The sequence below is a fragment of the Falco cherrug genome, chromosome 13 (genome assembly GCF_023634085.1).
Source record: "Falco cherrug isolate bFalChe1 chromosome 13, bFalChe1.pri, whole genome shotgun sequence".
Classification (NCBI taxonomy): Eukaryota; Metazoa; Chordata; class Aves; order Falconiformes; family Falconidae; genus Falco; species Falco cherrug.
In genome coordinates this window covers 19,097,263-19,119,078 of record NC_073709.1, presented here as the reverse complement: position 1 = coordinate 19,119,078, position 21,816 = coordinate 19,097,263, and the positions used below count along the sequence as shown (strand labels likewise).

The 21,816-nt window shown below is 41.1% G+C and overlaps 1 protein-coding gene across 8 annotated transcripts in view; it reads left to right on the top strand.

Annotated features, from left to right (window-relative positions):
- Positions 1-21,816, top strand: part of EPAS1 (endothelial PAS domain protein 1) — a 116,085-nt gene that overhangs the window by 45,991 nt on the left and 48,278 nt on the right. The window contains exon 1 of one of the 8 annotated variants that reach the window (XM_055726166.1): positions 8,974-9,626. The exons of 6 other annotated variants lie outside the window; for them this stretch is intronic. Coding sequence is in view for 1 of the 2 variants with exons in the window: in XM_014277589.3 (XP_014133064.2) it covers positions 9,610-9,626 (17 nt within the window). In the remaining variant the exon portion in view is untranslated. Of the gene's footprint in view, positions 1-8,973; positions 9,627-21,816 lie in introns of those variants that run through there. One more of the 8 variants, XM_014277589.3, reaches the window with a different exon arrangement.

The following is a 21,816-nucleotide window of genomic DNA, read 5'->3' as shown; positions in this document are numbered from 1 at the left end:
TTGGTGCAAGTCATCTCACAGTGTTCAAAAGTCACTGCATAGTATTTTTCCGTTAAGATACATTCATGTGCTTGTAAGATAAGTATTTGCTTAGGTAATAAACTGAAGGAGTATGGAGTGGGATGGTTATTGGGCAGTTTTTATAAAGGTGGTGGAAGTATGCTTTAAAGAACATTCCTTGTATTTTGTTTCCGCCATTAGCATATCTAAGGTCTTTACTGCCATAAAAAGGTACTTAAACTCTTGGTATCACAGTTGTGGTTCGCACTTGCATTTGTATGATAAACTACAAAGCAGTCCCATTCAGCCATTGTGTTTCCGACATTCTCGTGGCTGGTGTTGGTCTTCCAAGCCCTGTCCTTTCATTCACAATGGTATCACCCTCTCTGCCAGTAAATTCTTGGTGTCATTGGGTACTCCTCACAATACTTCAAAGATCTTTGTGACATTAACAAATGCTAAACCCTCCAACCCCCACCCCTCTCTGTATTTCTATATTTGCAAATGGGGAATGTTGCTAGGAATGCGTCAGACTATTAGCTGTAGTTTGTGTCCAAAACTTGTTGCAAATACCAGAATATCTTCTGCAATTGTATGCGTTGTTGCACCTGGTTAATTTTTGTATGGTATTATGATGAAATTACATACTCATCACCTGATGGCAATGACACTATCTTCATACTTAGGTGGTTGTGGAGAGTATTGACTTAAGGCTGATATGAAGCTTTCTTAGAACAAAAGTGTTTTTTGAATGATCAATGGAATTGCAGCATCATACATACATGTGTGAGAAGAAATTAAACATTAAGTGGCTTTATCATGCCACAACTCCTTAGGCAGTATTTCTCTGGTAAACCCAGTGACCAATTATAGCTATACTCCAGGATTTTTTCTAAGGACTCATTTGCCTCCAGTGTGTTTCATAATCTATGAGAAGATCGGAAATTGGTGGAAACTTTTCTGGTATTTTTCCTGTAGATCATTCACCAGGTGATTCTTCTGGGAAGGCTGCATTTGCTCAGTCCTCTGAAGGGGTGAGCCTTTGGGAATGGCCTCTGCATATTACCCTCGCTGGGAGGGAAGAGCTGTCTTTGAAGGAGTGGGCGTGATGGCTTTGGCTGTCCCTGGCCTTTCTGTCCATCCTTAAAGGGAACCTCTGTCACAAAGGAAATCCATGATGAATGTAGCTTTTTGTTTACTACTTCCAGTGCATCCCCATCTTGGCCAGGGCAACTGTTTCCCATCGTCCTTTAAGCCGACTCGTGTTCATCAGGGAATGCAGAGAGTTGAGATTTGCCAACACTCACACTTAAGACAGGTGACCTTCGCTTGCAGAGGAGGAAATCAATACAGTATCTAGCTAAGATGATGCCTGGTCTTAACAAAAGAGCATTACATACATTTTTAAGAAAAGGTAGACATTTGGGGAGATTGACCGCCTTTACTGCTTAACAAAGCACTTTTACATGTGTGATTTAGAGGAAGATTTCTTGTTTTACTGATGGAACGTAGCTTGGTTCAGCTGTGGGTGGGCTGTTCATGTGCTGCAGCTGTAAGATTATCAGTTACTGTTAATAACTCCAGATCTTTTTTTCCCCTGAAAATTATTTGAAAGATATGCATATTGCCATTACTAATCAGAGGTGTTTTTATGGGAACATCCTTTACATGCTCAAATTGTCTTAGTGCTGCTACTGGCTTTTGCATAGCAGTAAAGCCATATTTATGTTCGCAATGATTCACAAAAGGGGACTATCCCATCCACTTAGGCATGTGCTGGCTTGAAAAATGAAATAGAAGCAAATGCAGGTACCTTGAAGGAAACTTAATGCTGGTGTTTCGAAACACCCATTATTTCGCATTTAAGAAAAACAAACCCCCCACCCCTACTTTTGTTTGTCAACCATGTGGCTGGCCCAAACAAAGCCTCTTTGGCATGGGGACTTGGGCCAAAGTGCAGTGAAGCTGAATAAAATAATGTTTTGGACTCTGTCTCTTGAGCTTGTTCGCCGCTCTCAGCAGAGCTGGCTGTGAAAGCCATGCCTGGTTGCTGACCTGGCCACTAAACAGCAGCTTCAGCAAGTGGTTCTGGCCTTTTGCTGCTTATCCTGTCGCCTTCCCCCTCCACACCCTCTCTGAAAGTCCTTCTTGCTCGGCTCCATCTCTTTGTCCAGCTGGGGACTGGGGGTGCTGGGCTAGTAATGTAGCCTGGACCGAGTGGCTGATCTCCGTCATTATGCTCACTCTCCAGTCAGGAAAACTGGGATGGTAGCATATCCTTCCTTCCACCCTTTGTGTGTCTTATTTATTTGACTGTAAACTTTTTAAAGTAGGGACTTTTTATTTCTGTGCCTAACACAATGCTGTGGCAATGCTGGCAAGAAGTTTGTGTGATAAACCTAACCTGAAAGTGCTTAAACAGGGTGGTCAGATGGAAGGAGTTTGGTCACCTCTTGCTCTTCTTATGTCGCCTGGTTAATTGCTTTCTTTACCGCTGAATATTATCCCCCAATATGTAGGTTACAGAGATATCCACCCACATTTGGGTGACCTACGTTTTCATTTGCTTCACCTTTGAATTTGGCCCTCCTGTCATCCAAGATCCATGTGCAATTTAGATGACCCAAGCAACTGAGGAGATGGGGTGGTGTGGCAGGGGATTGCAATGCCTGAGTGTCTGGGAGATTATAAAGCCCCTTATTCTTTCAGATTTCATCATAAAGCAGGCAGGTGAGCAACCCACAGGGCAATAAGAACAAAAAGGAGGGTTTGACCATCACACCAAACCGGTCTTTTCTGGAGATAGGGAGTTCAGTAGGATTTCAGCCGGCAATCATTTGCTCTCAGTTTCTTTGAACTGAGAGCTGTAAGAAAGGACAGCAGTGCTGAATGACAGGGTTAATCTGACAGGGGTTTAGAGGTTCGTACACACAAGCTCCTTCACACAGACCACTTTGAAGCCTGTGGATCTTCATTCATTTTAAGGCTTCTCCTGCATACGGGTGGCAGGGCAAGCCTGAAAAGGGAGCAGCCACATTTTCCCGTATAAAGAAAAGACACTGAGGAAAGCCTAACATTTCATACAGGCTTTTACTGCCAGCTTTGCATACTGTATACGCAGGCCCTGAAGAAGATAATGCAAGAAGCAGTGTTATCTGTACAGCACCGCTCCTTTCTCTTTGCATGCTAAATCTTGGGAAAACATCCCCCATCCCCCAAACCTAAAAGCCACATAGTGTAACTAAATTGCAGCTTCTCTACAGGCAAGTGTGAAGCAATCAACCACAGTGAACAGCACTATTGCTTTCTGACTATATATATGTATATATATATATTGTTTATTTTAGGGGAAGTAGATGACAACAGATGGTGCTTATTCAGAAAGCAGTGACTTTTCCGTGCTCTTCCAACCTGGGGAATAAAAAGAGCAAGGAGCAAAGTCTGCTTTGCAGGTCACAGTAGGGATTTCAGGTGCAGGAGCAGAGGTCCACCCAAAGATATAGCTCAAAGAGGAAGGCTGTCTGCAGCCTGACCTGTTAAAACCTTGAAGAAGAAATCATGCCAACATGAAGTCATTATAGAACGTTCCTTCAGAGGGAGCTGATGTGGCGAATACAGTGTGAGCGCAAAATGATTTCATGTTGTATTGCATTTTGAGTAGGTTTCAGCCATGGAATGAATGAGTCTACAGAGTCATTTGCACATTTGAGCTGTGTGCTCCTGTTGGTTGAGTTTTAGTTTCTATTTGTACCTTACTTAACAGATTGAGCACTCTGGCTTTTGTACCAAATAACTGCAGCTCCAAAATCTTTCAGGCCTGATCATATGTCTAGAATTTTTATCAAAATGGGCTTCAGTTCCTGCCTGAGACCTCTGGGGTACTCCTCTGTGGAAAATATGATATAAACTGTTTAAAAAGGAATTTCATGATCATTCCACTTGGGTTCTACTTCTGTTAGCTGGTGGATTAAGCAAATGAAATGCTCAAACACTTGGTAAGGTATGAGGAAAGCAGAGCAAAGGATCTGTTCTTATACTGTTACTTGTGTAGGAAGTCAGTTCTGATTTACCAAGTTCTAAGAAGGAAATGTTTAGTGGGCAACTCTGTATCAGTACACTCGGTTTTGAAAATATTTAGTTTGCTCACATACCAGGAATCATTGTGGGACAGTCAGTGAAGCTGTGAAATATGAAATTACTGTACTGAAGGAAAATAAAGAGAATGCCTTAACCTAGACAGATACTAGCTATTGAGAGTCAAAAAACCACCACCACTGCCACCCTCCACTCCACAGAAAGTAAACACTTTATTGCTTGTGGTAGGTATATTATAGTTTGTTGTAGCTGAATATGAATGGCATATGGGAGGTCTGGAGGAGGATTTTGGCTGGGCGAACTACTGGGAAGTGCAATCATCACAAGAAATTTTAATAGAAGATTTATAGAAGATAAGACTGTGATTAGAAGAACTATCCTCTTTAGCCTGTTATTTTGAAGAATCAAGACTTACACTGTTACAGTGTGTCTCTTGTCTCCATTCCTGAGAGCGCTGTGAAGACCTCAAGGATGTTAAATTCCTGGGAATAGGTATTCAGAAACAGTGTTGTAATCGCTTCAGGGCAAGGCTGCAGTACGAGCACATTCCCCTGCAGAGACCAGAGGCTTCCTATGACTGAAGGAGTCGGAGTGCCCCCTTAGGGGCTGTAACTCCAGCCAGCTCCATGCTCGTTGCTCACTGTGCCTCAGGTACCAGGGTCCAACAGGAGTCTGCAGAGCCTGGAGAAATGTAGTTTTGCTAGTGACCTCACTTGCACAACAGCCCGTTACTTTTGTAGCATGGTTCACTACTTAACACTTGTGAATTTGCAAAGCATTTGCTTTGCTATTTGGTAGAAATAGATACAGATAAAGTGTTTTTCCTTACTCGGAGTATTTCTGAGTGTTTGAGTTTGCTTAGACCTAACTGGGTTTGGATGAAGAAATGGGCATGCAGCTATGATTAATACCAACACTTGATACTGTTAGATGCTTTAGACTGGCCACATTAAAACTACCATAGTATGCTCGACTCGGACCATGAGAAGTGCAGCTGGACTACTTTCTGCTGGACAGCAAATGTTGTCTTCAACCGGAGAAACAACTGCACTTCTGAACAGCTGTAACTCTGGATCCAGCTGTAGAAAGGCCTTTTCTGGTCAGAGAGGTCCAACTGTGCATGTGTTTGGTGTTGGTTGTCAGGGTCATGATTAATTTTGGGCATTGTTATGCCAGTAATAACAATGAAGACATTGTCACCATCAACATTTTCACTTGTTGCTGCAGTGCTTGTTTAATTACTTTTGCAAAAGCGGTGGGTTATGGGAACCTTTTCATGTGCAAACCGTGGACAAGACAGGAATCTCTTGTTAAAAGTTGCATGTGTTTGTCGTTCCCGTAAGTGATACCAACGATGAAAACTTAAAATCAGTTCATTGGCATTGGCAATTGGTATCTACTAGAGATCTGTTACGCTTCTCAGAATTGCTTCCCCCAGTCAAGGCAGTGCCACTGGTTTTTGTTTGCATTATGTATTCACTGGAAGGAGAGTGCTATTGTGTGTTTTTTTGGGGGCGTATGCAAACATAAAATAGATTCTCTTGAGAATGCTTTGTCTACACTCATCACAATTGGTAATTGTTTTGTGTTGTGTAAGACTTCGCATGCTGTGCTTCTTATTTTTGGCCGTGTGTGTGAACCTCAAAATGGACTCCCACCTCCAACCTTTTCTCATTGATATTTTAAAGGTGAATCCTACAACAAAGCATAACATGAAGTCATGTATTGCTAGGTGATGATGTTTGCCAAATTAAGGCCAATTTTTTCAGGCATTTTGGAAATAGTTTGCTGCATTTTAATGGATATCTTCTTCAAGTAGGACCTGGATGAGGTAGTTCTCACAAATGCAAAAAAAAACCAATTACTTTCTGCATGGAAGCAGATTAAAATAGCGTAATCGTGTGTGAGGTGGGTGTCTGTTTTTTGTGCCAAGTCCGCTTGCAGAGGTCATTCCAAAATGCCAAGGAAAAAGGAGTCCATAACCCTCATGTATCCTATCAACAGAGTGCCTTGAGGTAGAGATGGGCAAGATGTGTGGAAAAAATGAGGCTTCTGCCAAACGTTTCCTTTGTAGGTCACTTATTGTAGTTGAAATTACAGGGAGCGTAGAAAGCGTAAGAACAAGCGGTCTATTAGCAAAGCCATGAAAACAAACTATTTGCCACTTCTAACAAACGTAGGACCAAAATATGCCTCAAATTTTAAAAATAAGTGAAGACTTGGCGAAAAATAACACCCGGGTTTATCTGCATTTCATCAGGTACGTGGCGTCCTGGAATGCAGCCCACTGGCAAAAACATGGGGAGTGTTATCCTTTGCAGTACTGGGAATGTTCTCTGCTGAATTTGGCGCCAATGACCGAGCTTTGCTTGTTAGCTGAAGTTCACACAGACTCCTTGCCAGGCCTGCCCAGAATGCTGTCTCCTCTGACTTCCTGTGGTCTTGCATAATATTTCCTTGCTTCTTGTATAACTGTGGCTGGATCTGGTCACTGCCCAGTTTGTATGGTTGACTTTTTAAAAGGCCAGTCCTGCAAACGTGCAGCTGAACCATGTCAGTGGCAGGAGGCGTCCCGGTGGTGACGTCGATGGAAGTGCCCTTCCACAGGGAAGCCGCCGGTGGCGGGGGCGTATGGTGATGCCGACATGTCTGAAGGCCATAAAGTTGACTGCCGCAGCCTCGTGACAAGATAAGCATGAGGCACGACTTCAGACTGACTGTGCCTTTGAAATATGCACTGCTGTTGCTCTAATTCCTGCAACAAATATAGGTGTTAATTAAGGAGAGGGGAGGTAGCACTGTGGGTGGTGTATCAATGGATGAGCAGGTTTTCAGAGCACTGTAAAATTGTCATTATTGCTAGTAGCCACCCAAAAGTCATTACATCTGCCTTGAAAATGTGCTCCAGGTATCAGGGTGTTAAAGACAAGGATAGCAAATCAAAGCATTTAAGAAGAGTCTTCTCATTCTGTGGGTTTTTAATGCTTCTACCCAAATTGTTTCTACAATTGTCTGCTGTTAAAATATGCACTAATTTTGCATTGCTGTTGAAGCAAGTCAGGTGTATTTACTAACCTTTACCTTAGCCTGGATTTTTTTGTATTTATGTTTTGAAAGTGAATTTCATAGCAATTTGTGCCATGTATCTGCATTTGTACTGATTATTTTTCAAATATTTGTGTTTATAAATGGATTTATAAATGGAGCACTGTATAATTACAGAGCTTTGTCAGTAACTAAATTTCAGAAAGACGCTTGTCTAACACGACACTTTCTAGGACTCCCTTTTAAAGGCAGTTTTTGAACTGTCACTCATGTTCTTTGGCAACCCTGTTCCTGGCATGGTTTTGAAAAGCTGAACAGTAGAGATTACAAAATAGTCAATTCAGTATGTTTGTAAACTTACTCAATAAACTGTACTGATTTGTGTGTTATAGTTCCCAGATCTTGTATCATCTTCCAGTAAATGCTATCTGTTGTGAAGAAACAGAAGAATCATTTTAAGGGAAAGCATTAGAATTGACTTGGTCATCGCAGTTATGTGAGATTTTGTTTAAATAATCTCATACGTCATCTCTTCCATGAATCCAAGTTATGCAGTTGTCGTAGTAACTTTGACATCAAAAAGTTCATGCTGCCTACACATGACTTCTTGCAACACTGTCTATTAATCTGAGTAGTTTAATGGTAAATACACTTCTACTGGTTCATGAGTGTTATGAGGCAGCTTTTCTGGTAATTTAAAAGTGGTTTATTACCTTGTATTCTTAAGATCAACATTTTAATGACTACAGGCTAGCTAATATAATTCCTGTCAAAGTAACATAGTGGTGACACTACTGACATCCAGCAGACCATTTTATAGTATTGTGAATGCCAGCGCTTCTGGGGGTTATGTATTAAATATGCTGCGTTTTTGGCAGATGGATGCAAAGCCAAATTTCTTAGTATGGCTTGACCTTACAGCTCTAGCAGCATGGATGCCAAATAAACCAGGTTCACCTCAACATGTTTTTGCCAGTGATGGAGAAGACACTTTGTGCCAGTACTGCACTTGCTTCTTATTGATGGGTTTGGAGTCCTGGATGAGCCATACAAATGAGAATTGCATGTCAATTCAATTACATGGAAGTAGGCTGATGCTGGGTTGGACCTAAGATTAAGGAAGAAGTGTAAGAATTACAAAAGGTGCTGGGATGAGTATCACTTAGCCAGCTGGAGAGCAGAGTTCATGGTCAATAAAGAAGGATTTCCCTTCTGAATGGAAGCAGTTACAGAGAAATTTTAGGACCCAGCAGCCTGTTTCTTTTAAAAAGGTATTTGTCCCTCCTGTGTAAATCATCGGACCAGTTTTAAAAGATTTCAGAAAAAAATGTTTTGGCTTATAAAGTCTCAGAGCTGGAAATTTACTCAACATATAAAATAACAAGGTTTAGAAACCCTTGTTCAAAGTAGATGGGCTGAGCCTTAGTACGTGTATTGGCAACGTTAGAGAGGCACATGTGCCCTCTGAATCCAAATGCAGCAGTGTCTGAGAGGTCCACAGTCACTTGAGCATGTTCTTCCTGCTTTCTTTTTTCTTTGATTATTTAGAAACATGCACATGGGTGCTGTGGAAGACGTAAGGGTTTAACCCTCAGCTGCACAGGCAGACACATAACCGCTGCATTCAGTGGGAGTTTTGTCTGAAAAACCAGCTTGGGATTGTACAGTTGTATACATTTCTAAATATGGATCTCGTCAAGTAAACAAGCGTGTAACTGTACGCAGTAATCTACTTTTGAAGCTGGGGAACACCCTGCGTTGCTTGTGTGGCTGAGTACGTGGCCGCATCTCGAGCTTCATGTGAGCCGCTGTTCGGGACGCTGATCGCCAATCCACATGTGTCTCACCACAGGAGGGGAACGATGGATATCTCTGAAGGGTATAGCAGCCTCCGTCACTCGGCTTTTGGTGCGGTGAGATACCGCTCTCCTTTGAAGGATGTGTTAGGGCAGATACGCGCTTTCAAAATGCCTGTGCTCACAGATAAAGGCAGAAGGGAGCAGCTGCCTGACACTGGGTGTTTTCAGCCCTACATGCCTGCCCCTTCCTGAAGCTGAAGATTTTACTCAGTGTTTCTCAGGCTGAACTTTTACAGGAGCAAGAATAAACTTATCTAAGGAAGAGACTGTGTAAAGACTAACTGGAAACACCAGAAATGGGGTTACACCTACAGCTTCAAGGAGCATGAGAGCGTTTTTCATGAACCTCTTCATCGCTGGTGTGCAGAGGGGGAACGGAACGTAGTCCTGATTTTGTTTAGATACTCCTCATATGGGTATCACAGTTGAGAAAGAGTTGCTGATATTGATTTTATTTTATTTTCTTCTTATAATTTTATTTTTTGTAATGAAACTTGCCCTGAGGCTGTAGTCTGTCAGCAGGGAAAGCCAAACCTGTGACATCACCACAAAACGTGCCACGTCTCATGCAATATTGTGACTTGTATGCTGTAACTGGGGACCTGTGCACATGATGGAATGCTGTAGGTGTGTAATAACAATTTTATTATATGCTATACATCTGGTGTCTCTAAGTACTGAGGACCTTGGGAGTTTTGGAACAGCTTCTCCTACCGTCTGAAGTAGTAATTCAGTATACTTAGCCTCTTGGAGGATAGGTCTAATAACAATTAGTACCTTTGTATGTTTAAGTATGCTTAAAAAATTTAAATGGATGTGGTTTGAAAAAGTGAAATGAAAGAACTGTAAAATTAACATTAAAACCTAGCATATGCTATGATGAGGAAGTGTAGTCTAAGCTATACTACAAAAATTAGAGATCTGAAAAGCTCTCTGGTTGTCAAATCTGCCAGATCAAGCAGAAGTGAATAGAGAAACGTTACCGTCACTTAGGGTGCATTGGTTTTCGTTTGCATTTTTCAAAGGGCTAGGGAATGACTGGGGAGGAGGGGGAGGCGGGTGGAATAAAAACTTATTAAAACACACCTTTCTGAAATGTCAACACAAAAGTCCCCAAAAGAACGATTACAGCTTTCACACTTACCTTTTTCTAAACAGAAGAAAGAAAAAAAAAAATGCTGTTTCTTTTAATGAGTAAGGATGGGGACATTTTTGAAGCAAAGGCAAAGAAAAGCTGAGTGCAATGAGAGTTGTAACAGGGTACAAGAGGTACACTTCACTTTTGCTGGTGCTAGTGCTCCTGCAGGCTGAGTGAGGTCCTCTTTTGGGTGGTGGTGGTGTATGCAACATGGGCGCTGAGAAGGGACAAGGGGGCACTGACCCTTCTGTGGAGTCCTGTTCAGCAGCATGAATTTCTCCTGAGGGCACCGCTGTAGATTACCTGCTACATGGGAGGGCTGGCAGGACTGGACCATGAGCTGTGAAGAAAGCTGATGAGCGGTTTCAGCTCTGAATGGCATGCTGGCCTACCACAGCATTTGGTTTCCAAAGGCTTTTGCCGAGGCTTGGGTATATGCTACACTTCAGTCATTGAAAGCATCTGTAGCCACTAGGGCTTTGACTGAACTGACTTTCTTGGGGGTGGTGCACAGGTGAAGGTCTGTAGACAAATGGATGGAGGCTGGGAGAAAGTTTTGGGGGAAGCATCACCCTGCTTTCTGTGTCCTTCTCTTCATGCCTGCTGATCAAAATGGGCTGATAGGAAGATGCTGGCTACATCAGCCTCTCACGTGGCCCACAAGGGCTATTCCTGTGTATTCCTTTGCAGCTGAGGATACTCCAAGAGGGTATAAAGTGTTAAAGAAGGGGCAAACCACCTTTACTTTCACTCTATCCCAGGGGTCCTCAAACTACGGCCCCCCAGGGTCCTCAATCCGGCCCCGGTATTTACAGACACACATCCCTCCACACACACACACACACCCCGCCGGGGGTTGGGGGGGGAGACCAAGCAGCCGCAGATGGCTGCCTGCCGCTTCATCCGCGCGCGGGCCCCCTGGTTACAAAGTTTAAGGACCCCTGCTCTATCCAAATCACCAGCAAAAAACCCTCCTGCTGATTTCAGTGGCCATACATGCTTTTTGAGCAGTCTGTCTCATCATTGTATATCTATTGTTAATATGTGTATGAATCAGCTTTTAATCTGATGGTTAATAAGGACTCTTAGGAAATAAGTATTTTGTTGCTTCTGCTTTGCTTGTTTTGCAGGAAAATAAACTTTTGCTACTAGCAACCATAATTATTCCGCACCAGTTATTCCGCCTTTTCTCTAAATGACATGTGCTTTGCTGTGGAAAAAAATACATTTTAGGTACCCTTAGCACCACTTTAGCCTTGGCCTAACACTGGGGGATTACAGAGATAAGATACTAGCCATGGCTAGCATCATCTCCTGATAAACTGGAGCGTTAGTAGGGTGCAGAGTTATAGCCTTGGAAGGCAGAGAAAACAGCATTTAGGGCTCTTTGAAAGTCTTGTTTTAGGGATTGAGTAGGAATCCTGAACAAACAGATTTTTGCAAAGATTATGGGGGCCCTGTTGTTAACTTTTGCAGTAATTACTGAACTGCTTTCTTGTTGCTTAAAACTTGGTACTCTCATTTGTTTGTCGCTGTTCAATCAGTGGTGTGAAACACTTGGCAACAAATTGGGACATGGGGAAATAGTAATATAGTCTATTTCAAGCAACATTTGAATACTGGAAACATCGGTAAAATGAAAGGTGAAGGTTAATGATTTAATAACAAGGTCCCCAGGATCATGCCTTGTGTATGGAAGGCAGTAATTTACATTTGCTTCCTGTAGGGTGACTTTACTGGGGAACTGAGGGCATTTAGCGTATGCTGATGCTGCAACTCTTCTATACATCTGTTGTTATTTGGAAAGTGTAAAGTCTGTGGTGGAGACTTGTAAGATGTTGCAGTAAGACTGAGGCACTGACAGACAGGGGAGTGCTAGTATAGACGGAGTGATGAGGAGAGAAGGTGGTTATGTGCGCTCCAAAAAGCTGGGGCGGGGGGGGGGGGGGGGGGGGGGGGGCACCAGGGTGGTTAATGTGGGCAAATAGACTCTGCTTAGGAGAGGGATGTTTATGTGCTAGATAGAATTGCATATACAGCAAATAGACTTAAATATATTTTGTGGCTACCACTACTTATATACAAAGCAAAACCATAATTACAATGCTGTTCTTGTTTTTGAAACATCATCACATGCCAAACAAGTTGTGGATATTTGTAGGGCACAGTAACGTCAGAGATGGCCTGAGTGTGAAAAGGATGGGTTTACAGGTACCAGCTGCATTCACAAAACCAGCTGAAGCTAGATTCTCATTCGCACGCTGCTGTGAAGACTTTACCTTCAAGTGTTTGATGACGGATTCTGCAGCACCTGCCTACCTACAGTGAATGTTGGGGTGGTGGGCGGCTGGTGGAGCAGGAGACCGGCTTCCTCAGGCCCTTTGACCTGGTCCTGGTCAGGCTGTGCAGTATGTGCAAAGGCATCATTAACGTTCCTCTGTTCTTCCCCAGTGCTGTATGAACAGCTTGGGGCAGAAACATCTCCTTGAACTGAGTTTGCTGATGAGACGACAATGTCTCGTGAAACTCAATAGTTTCTTTTTGCCTTTTTGATCATTCTGTTAGCTCCTGCTGGAATAATCTCCAGTATATCAATTCTTATTTTTTTTTAAGTATTTCTTTTTGTTGTTTGTTTTATTTTATTGGTTGATCAGGGTCAGTTTTAGAAGAGCAAGTCCCAACTGCGGTTGGAATGATGATTTCCTAGACAGTTCAGCACACTTATTCAACAGCCTTCCCTTTTCTACCAATGTCCCTGCTGTTGTTTCAAGATAATTTATAGGCATGAAATAGCATACAGGTCAGACGCCTAGTGTAAGAGCCAGAGTTTTCAGCTTTGGCAGAGCGGCCAAGCTCCCACCGACTGTATGTCCCCGGGATTGCCCTGGGTTAGCTGTAGGGTATTGAACTTGCTCCTCGGTCCAACTTGCAGAGCCCATCATCTCAGGTTACTCAAATTCTTCATTAGACCTCTGCTCAAAACAAAACAAAAAACCAAAACCAACCAAACAAACAAACCACAACCCCCCCCAAGTCCCTTTGTAATGCTTAGTGATAGATGACTATATATGTAAATACACACTATTTATGACAAAGTATCTCTATGTTAGCAGTAAAGGATTTGTTTTGTCATCTTTTCATAGCACATTTTATAGAGTTTTAAGAAGCACTAACTTTTGCAGGCATGAATAAAGAAATTAATTGAAAATGCTGAGATTTCACGCTTTTGCCTGCCCTGTTTATGCCCTGCTCAATCCTAATGGGACTGTATGGGCCGTAAATGACCACAGCACACTTGCTGTTATATATAAACTAAATTTGGGGAACTTTTAGTGTTTGTTATGCACAGTGAACCTCTGGGAAAGCTTCAGCCTTTGACCTCTGTAGTGGGTTATGACAAGGAAGAATCGCAAGAGCTTGATTTAGACTCATCTGTGGAAAGCTGGTTAAAAATATTCAACTACCATGTTCTGCCTCCTCCCCCATCTCAGTAAAGGTCCTCTTAAAATACATTCTCTGTGACTTCATTTTTATCATTACTTTGGGAGCCCTGTAGCCAAGCTTGCTTGTAAGGAAATGATTAAATTATATTCATGTTTGTGCTTTGAAATTGCCTTGGTGGTAGTCCAAGAAGTATTTTCTTGCTCTTCCAAATTTCCATGTGCTTTAATATTAATCTATTTTCATCAATGTGACCTGCCCCAGCAGTAAAATTTGTTTGTAATTGGTCATGCAATGATTGCTGAAGGGACATAAAAACTAAACTAAATTTATCTCAGGCTTTTAAAAAACTTAATTCTAAGAAAAATAAAGTTTTTATTAGAAAATGAAGTGGCATTTGACAGTATCAGTGGGTAATTTGTAACAAAACTGAATAGTCATTAAAGAATTTATGGTAGCAGAACTCTTCAATTTTGCTTTACAAAGTAGAATATTCTTTCTTTGAAATATGTCATCACTAGCTTTTAATTTTGCATTATATGTTAATAAATGTTTATGCTTGGGTTGTGGTGGCAATTTCAGACTGAACAACCAGTAATTACATTATTTGTTGCCTTTGACATAGAATTCTTTTATGTGGTTTGTATATCACAAACTAAAACTATCCCAAATATCTAGAATTACAGAATTTTGAATTTATTTTTTTTTAATGATAGCACAGGCAGCCTTTGAAGCAAGCCAGAACATCTGGCTGTCACTTCAGACTGAAATTCTGGTTTACTAATACAGCTTTCTTGTTAAGTAAAGGTGAAAGGGTATTTCATGCAAGAACAGAAATTACTTTATTACTTAGGAGAATGGCCATTACTAATGGCTATTAGTTGCACTTTTAGAGCAGTTGGTAATATTTTGTTGGTTTTCTTGCAAAATTGTTTGTAATCAATGCCATTATACTATCGCTTAAATGGAAAGGCCACCATTTGCCCAGAACAGCTGTGTTACATTAGCTTCTATAAATAAGTTTATTATTTTAGATGAAAGTTATAAAGCAATCAGTTTACCTGTACTGAAGTAAGTAGAATAGCTGAAAACATGCCTAAAAAATGGATGATGATGAGCATTGGAACAACGTAACATTCTCTAAGAGTTCTTTATGCATATTTAATATTTTAATCAAATACAACTTCTCTGTGGTTTTGTGGTCTTAAGAAAACTGGAAGGAAGGAAAATGTTATTTCACTCTTTAGATGACTGAACTGTAGTAATTTCCTTGTTTAAAATATTGATTCTTCCCTAAGAACTCTCCCCTGATTGCCCTGAGATGGTTTTGGAGGCAGATAGAACTGAGTGGGGAAAAAATATGAAATATGAAAACTTCCATTAACTGTGTGGGGACCATAAAAGCATTAACATGCGCTCTGTTCTCCTTTAGAAACACGTATCGGTTAGATACAGAGGTTTCAGTACCGCATATGCTGAAAATGTGGTCTAAGAGCTTTAATTTACCTTTGTCTGTCCATGTTAATGGACAGAGCAAGTGCTGGAGCTGCTATAAAACAAACCTGTTTTCCTTTTGTCTGCTGTGCCAGATAATGAAATAAAAGCTAAATTATCACTGATAACAAGTAATTTACAGAAAGGCAATGATAAAAATATAACAGCAGAGCTTGCCATTAGCAGTTTAAATGGATAATGTTTGCTAGCACTTGTAACCTACTTCTGTCCTCTGGTTTTTATTGTCTTCTCCCCCTTGCCATGCTAGCAAGGGCCTTTTCAGTGGAGGCTTAGAGCAATAAAATTATGGGTATGCTAAATCTCGGCAGGAGTAACTTCCTGAAGGATAACTACTATTATTTTTTTTTCCCTTATTTTTCTGTACTACATTATTGCCAAGGCGAAGCATGTACACAGCTTGAAGTGTGGTTATTGGTATAATTTTATCCATCCCAACTTGAGGAATGTATCTATTAATGATGAAAACTGAGGAAATGGTTTATCTCATTTGCACCACTGGTAACTCCTAGCATGAGTTACATGGTATTTACCATGAAAGCCTTAGTCCTTGCAGTCATGTGTTTAGGTGAGACTCATACTTTCCTTTCTGTCTCTCTGTCTGTCTGCAGCTTTTTCTTTTCTTTTTAACTCTAAAATAGAGAAGTTTGAAGTCATGTCCCGGTTGCTGACAAAAACTCAGGGGAACAATAATGTACAGACTTCTCAGTCCCATGTGTCTATGTGTGCGTATGATATTTCTAATGTGTGCATATATAAATGTAAATATACATGCACAAACATTTAAGACTTGTAATTTCCTCATAACCCAGTCTTATCTGTCTTGAAATTGAGTCATCATTTTTCAAATGCTTGGAATTCAGATTGCTTTTATGATGGGAAGCCAGCGTCCAGGGTAAAACATTAGCCATAGGGTACTTGAAGGATGATTGGTTTCTTGTAAGACAGCTGGACATGCTTGTTGGTACATTTGTGGTTCATAAAAGTGTTCATTTAAAGGCATTCAGTTGTGAATGACTAAACAGGGAACAACTAAACTCTAGCTGCAGTATTCTATGTTTGCAGCCTGGACGCTGGTGTACAGCGCTTGCCAGTTTGCAAATGTCAAGGACAGTTACCCTCTGTAATCACATTCCTAAATGGTTTGCCTCTGACCGTCCTTTCAAAAAACTGCCCTTTCTCCAGTGCTCATTCTCCAGCTATTGCTGCCAATTGGTGTTTTGCTGTGTGGCTGCAATGGCTGTAATCCTTGGGAAGCCTGGGCTTTTTTGGTCTGGACAATGTGGGAAGGCACACAAAGTCCTTCTCCTTGCCCCCAAAATAAGACAAAGGGCACCCTGAGAGCTGGGGAAACTCTTTCTGTGTGCGTGGCTGTACAGAGTATTGGCTAGAGTACCCAGTCTTGCTGCTCCTGGTTGGGCAACCCCTTATTTTATTTTATTTATATATTTATATATATTATCAGCTAATATTTTATTGTGCATTAATATCTTGAATTTTTTCATGTGTAGCGTAGGAGAAAATATCACATGTGAACTTTCTAAAGTACTTGTATCTGACAAAAACCTTTTTGTTAATCTTGTAAGTGATATGGGTCTGTATTGTTCTGAAATGCTTTACTATTTACTGTGGCTGAACGCTGTTGTTTTACATTTAAAATGTTACAATACTTCGAGCTTTGCTTCTGTGTTACATCCATTCTGTGTCATGCCTTATTCACTCCGCAGCTTCAAAGTGTTTAGGAAAAAAAGTGTGCTGTGTTATTAAGAACGTTCTTATAGCAGAACAGATAGTAAGTTCTTTAGCAATACTGTTCGAATGGGTGAAAGTTGCCTTCAAAGATGCGTTTAGTGGCATAATAATTAGATATCAATACAGTGGGGTAATAGTAATGCTGTATTGGAAGAAAGCCTAAATTTTAGTTTACTGACATCAACCCAAATTTATGGCACTCACCTGAAAGCATGGTGGCAGACGTCTGCTTGCCAGTGTAGAGTAGCAGTGGCACTCCAGAATTGACAGGCAGGATGAGATGCACAACCTGATACTCTTCATGGTGTGTTTAACAAAGTTTCAATGAAGTAAAACTTCAATGGGTAACATCAAAGCTGTATCTCCACAGCTGGATAGCAAAGCAATGTAATGCGTTGGCACCATGTTCACTCATGTACTGGTTAACAAAAACGTTGGCGAACAAAATGAAGCAGCAAAATTGCTGCTTGTTTAGAAACAAAGGCCACAGTGTGAACGCCCATGTAAAAGTAGATATAGGGGTAGCTCTGCTGTTTTTACATACCATATTTACATATGCCATATTTACATACATATTTGTGATTATGTAGGTACAAATGGATGTTGGACAAAACAATTTCACTGCAGAAAATGGTCCTCTATTCCCTGATGAGAGTGAATTAGAGAGGTAGACCGCAAACCTCATGAAAACAGCAGCATGAAACATTGAGAGCTTTAGGAAAATGGTTTTTGCTGAAAACTCCCATGTAAGATACACATGGACATGCACACTACTGCAGAATAAAATCCTGAGAATGGCTGGTCTTAGACTAAGCTCTTGTTTGAACTCTCCATCCATCTTCAGGGAGGAGGTTGCAAATGCTCAAGACCGCCTGGCCTGCCATGTGTCAGAAGCACACTAGAAAATGACCCATTTTAGGTAGTTTAGGCGAGCAGTCAGACCAGAGGTAAAGCATCTAAGACCTGAGATGTTTGGACAGACAGCTGTGAAAAAGTTTATTCAGGCCAAAATTGGAAAAGACAGTGAAAAAGGCTTTTTGGTAAATGGAATTGTCCCTGCTTCGAGGGAGGGTTGTCCTCGTTAGGAGAGCATGTACCTTTCTGAGAAGAGCTGGGAGTGGTCTCAAATGTGCAAGGGCTAACATGGGGCTTGCTGAGCCCAGAGTCATGGCAGCCTCGCGTGGGTGAGGGCAGTGCAAGCTGGTGGGGCAGCAGCATAGGGGAAAATATTTGAGTGAACAGAAAATAGATCCTGATGTAAGGTTTATTCTAGGTATTATTTTTTTTGACTGGTTTGTGTCTGCACAGTTGTAATCGTGTATGTTTATATGAAGGTGCTGCTTAATAGAAGGTTTATTTTTATCCTTTCTATAAAGTTCTTACGCAGTAACTTCTTCTTTGCAGCATCATTGTGGGGGTGAGAAGTGGCTCCTTCTTCAGGACCACTTCTGATTTATTAAGTCGTGATATATCAGACTGATGAAGCTATTGGGCTGGCTGGTCCCTTTTGTTCTTAAAATTGTTATTCATGGAGTTAAACAGAATTAGTCTTTGTCCTTCTGACTGTTTTCAAAGCTTGGTTAATTAAGATGATCAGTGCTCGCATAACTGGGACTTTGAACAGAGTCCAGATGTTCCTGTATTTCAGCCACACTTGCACCTTTTACCCTGTGTGGAACAAGACGCTTAGGGTGAAAAGTTCTCCGCTTCTGTCTTTATCGAATTCTAGGTCTACACTTGGAAATAATTTCCACGCTCTTGAAGTCTTTCTATACCCATGGGATTTTTTTTTTTTTCGTCGTCTGCTTTCCCTTTCCTCTCCCTAAATCTGCTGACGGCACTCCCAAATCTTTCTCCCATTTTTTTAATTGTGTTATCTACTTCCTCCAGAGATGGTCTGATAAAAATCTGATTTCCAGTTCTAGCCATGCTTTGGGCCTCTGTGTGGTAAAGAACATCATTTAATGAAGCTCGGTTAGTGGCCCTTCTGGCTTTCCTTAAAGTGTTATCCAGTTCGAAGGCTCTTCAATAATTTTTTTAATTTATCTGTAATGAAATATAATTCTTTTGAGACATTGAAACATCTATATCATAGACTAGCTAGACATTCATTCTTTCTTGGCCTATGGAATTATCTGAAACTTGCATTGTTTTTTGTAGTAGACTTGTAGAAAGAGTTACTTTTTCCATGCAAACCCCTTGCTTGGTTTAAACTTCCCCCAAAACCGTTGTTTCTACCTACTTTCTTTTTTTAAATCTTTATCCTTCACTCTTGGTAGCCATGTAATAGAGCTGATGCAGAAATTTGGATGTACTTTCTCATGCCAGTCACTGCCTAGTAGTAGCTGGTCTGGTGTAAAGAGTGTGACACGTCCCAGGAGGATCCGAGAGCAAAGCATTTCCTGTTTATTGGCTTTGATGCAAGACAAGAAAACATAAAATAAAACTTATTTTGAAGAGCTGTATTCTGATCCATGCAAGTCACGATAACTCTGTTTAAGTTAATCTAGTGAGGTGAGAATGTGTCCCTGGGACAGATGTGATGTCATCCCCCCCAAAGAGGACTTGGGAAGGGGAGACTGCCTTTGTAGTGCTGCAGGCTAATCCTTCATCCTGGAATCCGTTGTGTCCCCACTTGTGTCCTCTTCCTCTGTACCGCAAGTACCATTGTTTGGATGGAGTTTCAGATGTTTTTTGCTGTCCTTCATGTGCTTGGGTTCCCTGTCTGTGTTTGGGGATGAGTATCAGTACTGGATCCCTGTTCTGAGTTAGTCTGGTGGGTCAGGCATGGGACATCCCACTCCCCGTGTCAAGGATGTTTTTCCCAGTCATTTTGTTGCTGTTTTGGTTTTACTGCTAAAACGAGGAAGTGAGGAGTTTAACATTTCAAGATGATAATTTAAATAGCTGCAGCTCCCAAAACCATGGGAAACACATGCCTTGAGACTTGCTTTATAAATCTGTTTGGAGTCAACCCTAAATGGCAGGGTATGCTCCCTGGCACCCAGTTCTTCCCATATAAACACTGGGGGGAGGTCACACAGTGACAGCCTTCGCGGCGCTGACCATAGCCAGCCTGCAATGTTTACTGTCCAGAGCAACACGCCTATAGAAATGTTCCTGCCCCGCAAATTTGTGTGACGGTGAGAACTAGTGAACAGTGTAATTCCAAAAGCACTTAAGTAATGACTTGCTGTAGCTGCTACATATGTAAGACGTAAGGAGAAACAACATTCACTAGAGTAGACACAAACACTGTATTTTCTGGGAAGCAGGGCACGGGGGAGGGGGTGGTGGTGGTGTTGCGGGGCGGGGGGGTGTCTCCCCAAGCCCCATAGCTTATCTTGCTTGTTTCTCTGTCTGTCCTGTCCCCTCTGGCCAGACTCCAGTTTGTAATTCTGTATTTTTTCCTGCTCAGCCTAACATCTTACGTTAAATGTTTGGTTTGAAGTTGCACCTTGTTTCTGCACAGAACATGTTAGTGATGCAAGACCTGCTGGGTAGGAGAATTTTCAGAATATAAAACACAGGCTGGGAGTCAAATGGTATTGGCTTGGCGCACCTACGTGCCCAAAATAAATTCAGACCTATAAATATCAGCAGTAAGAAAGTAATTCTTAAGGGTGGAAAATGAAATCTGTGCAAATATTTTGACAGTGCATGTGACTGACCAGTAGAGCAGCGTTCTCTGTCCCTTAAAGTTGCTTAAATTAACCAGATTGTTCTTTTAAAGAAATGCTGAGATTCAAATTGTATTAATTCAAGTGAATCCTGCAACCTCTGATCTACAGGTTAGACAAGTTGTTAGCATTCTTCCTTTCTGGGCTGACGAGGTCTGATGCTGTCCTTCATCCTTCTCCCAGAGCTGTTAGTAAGACACAGCTTCAGGGAAACATGTCTTCATTCAGGATTTTAATAAAACATGCTATAATCATAGCAAATACAACCCCTGTGTCTGCAGAGGCACAGGCCTGCACCCTTCCTCCACTCTGATTCAAACCTTAGTTGAAAATACAGCAGATCAGTGGACTTTCCTATGTCTTGTCACACTGTGGGTCTGTTTTGCTCACTGTGCTTTCAGAAAGGTTTTATCCAGTTTTTGTTTGTTAAAGCTATAAACAACCTCTTTTCAGCTGTGGTAAACATTTCTTGGTACATAATAAAGCTTCATTTAGTATCATTTAAGAAAATTGCCTGTTAGATTCTTTATGATCTGAGATATGAGACCTCTTTAAGTGGAGAAACTGTGGTTGCAATGTTCACCCATGTGGGTTGGTTCTGCTAGTGACTGTTATTCTTTTAGAGTCCTTAGAGATTTTTTTCAATTTTTTTTCAAGTTTTCTTCAAAAGACTAGTGGGAGGGTCAACAGAAATAGGTGGAAGTCCATTGAGGAAATGATAATAAGGGTGGGTGGGGGGAGTGGAAGTTGGTTTTGGTGATTGTTATGCACAGTTGTGAATAAGATTGAATAAGATTATTTTTTAAAAAAATCAGGGATAAAATTAATAGGATGTAAATAAAGTGTATTCCTCTGAGGCTTGTTACTTTATAAATGGACCATTGACTAAAAACTCTGTTACACCAAGTTAAACCATATTTGTACAGTTTAGATTGACTCCATTAGCTGTGCTGTGCCTTGCTCTTTAACTATTACTGTCGTTTTCCCTATGCATTACATTATAATAGTTCTTAGTCTTAAATGTATTTCACAGTAGCATATGGATGTCCCAGTAAAAGTTAAAGATTTATTAACGTTCTGTGTTCTGTATGAAAGGACTTTCTCTCCCCCCCACCCCATGAAGGGATAAAAATCTTTTTGTAACTACTTTTGGCCATAGCAGCATGTTTTGTACAAATATAGCTAACTATACTGGTGTACAAATAAAATTTGAAAGAATATGTTAATGCAAGAGGCAGTGTTACCTTTTGGATTCAGCTTGTATCAACACACGTACATAGTACTCTCTTGTGGC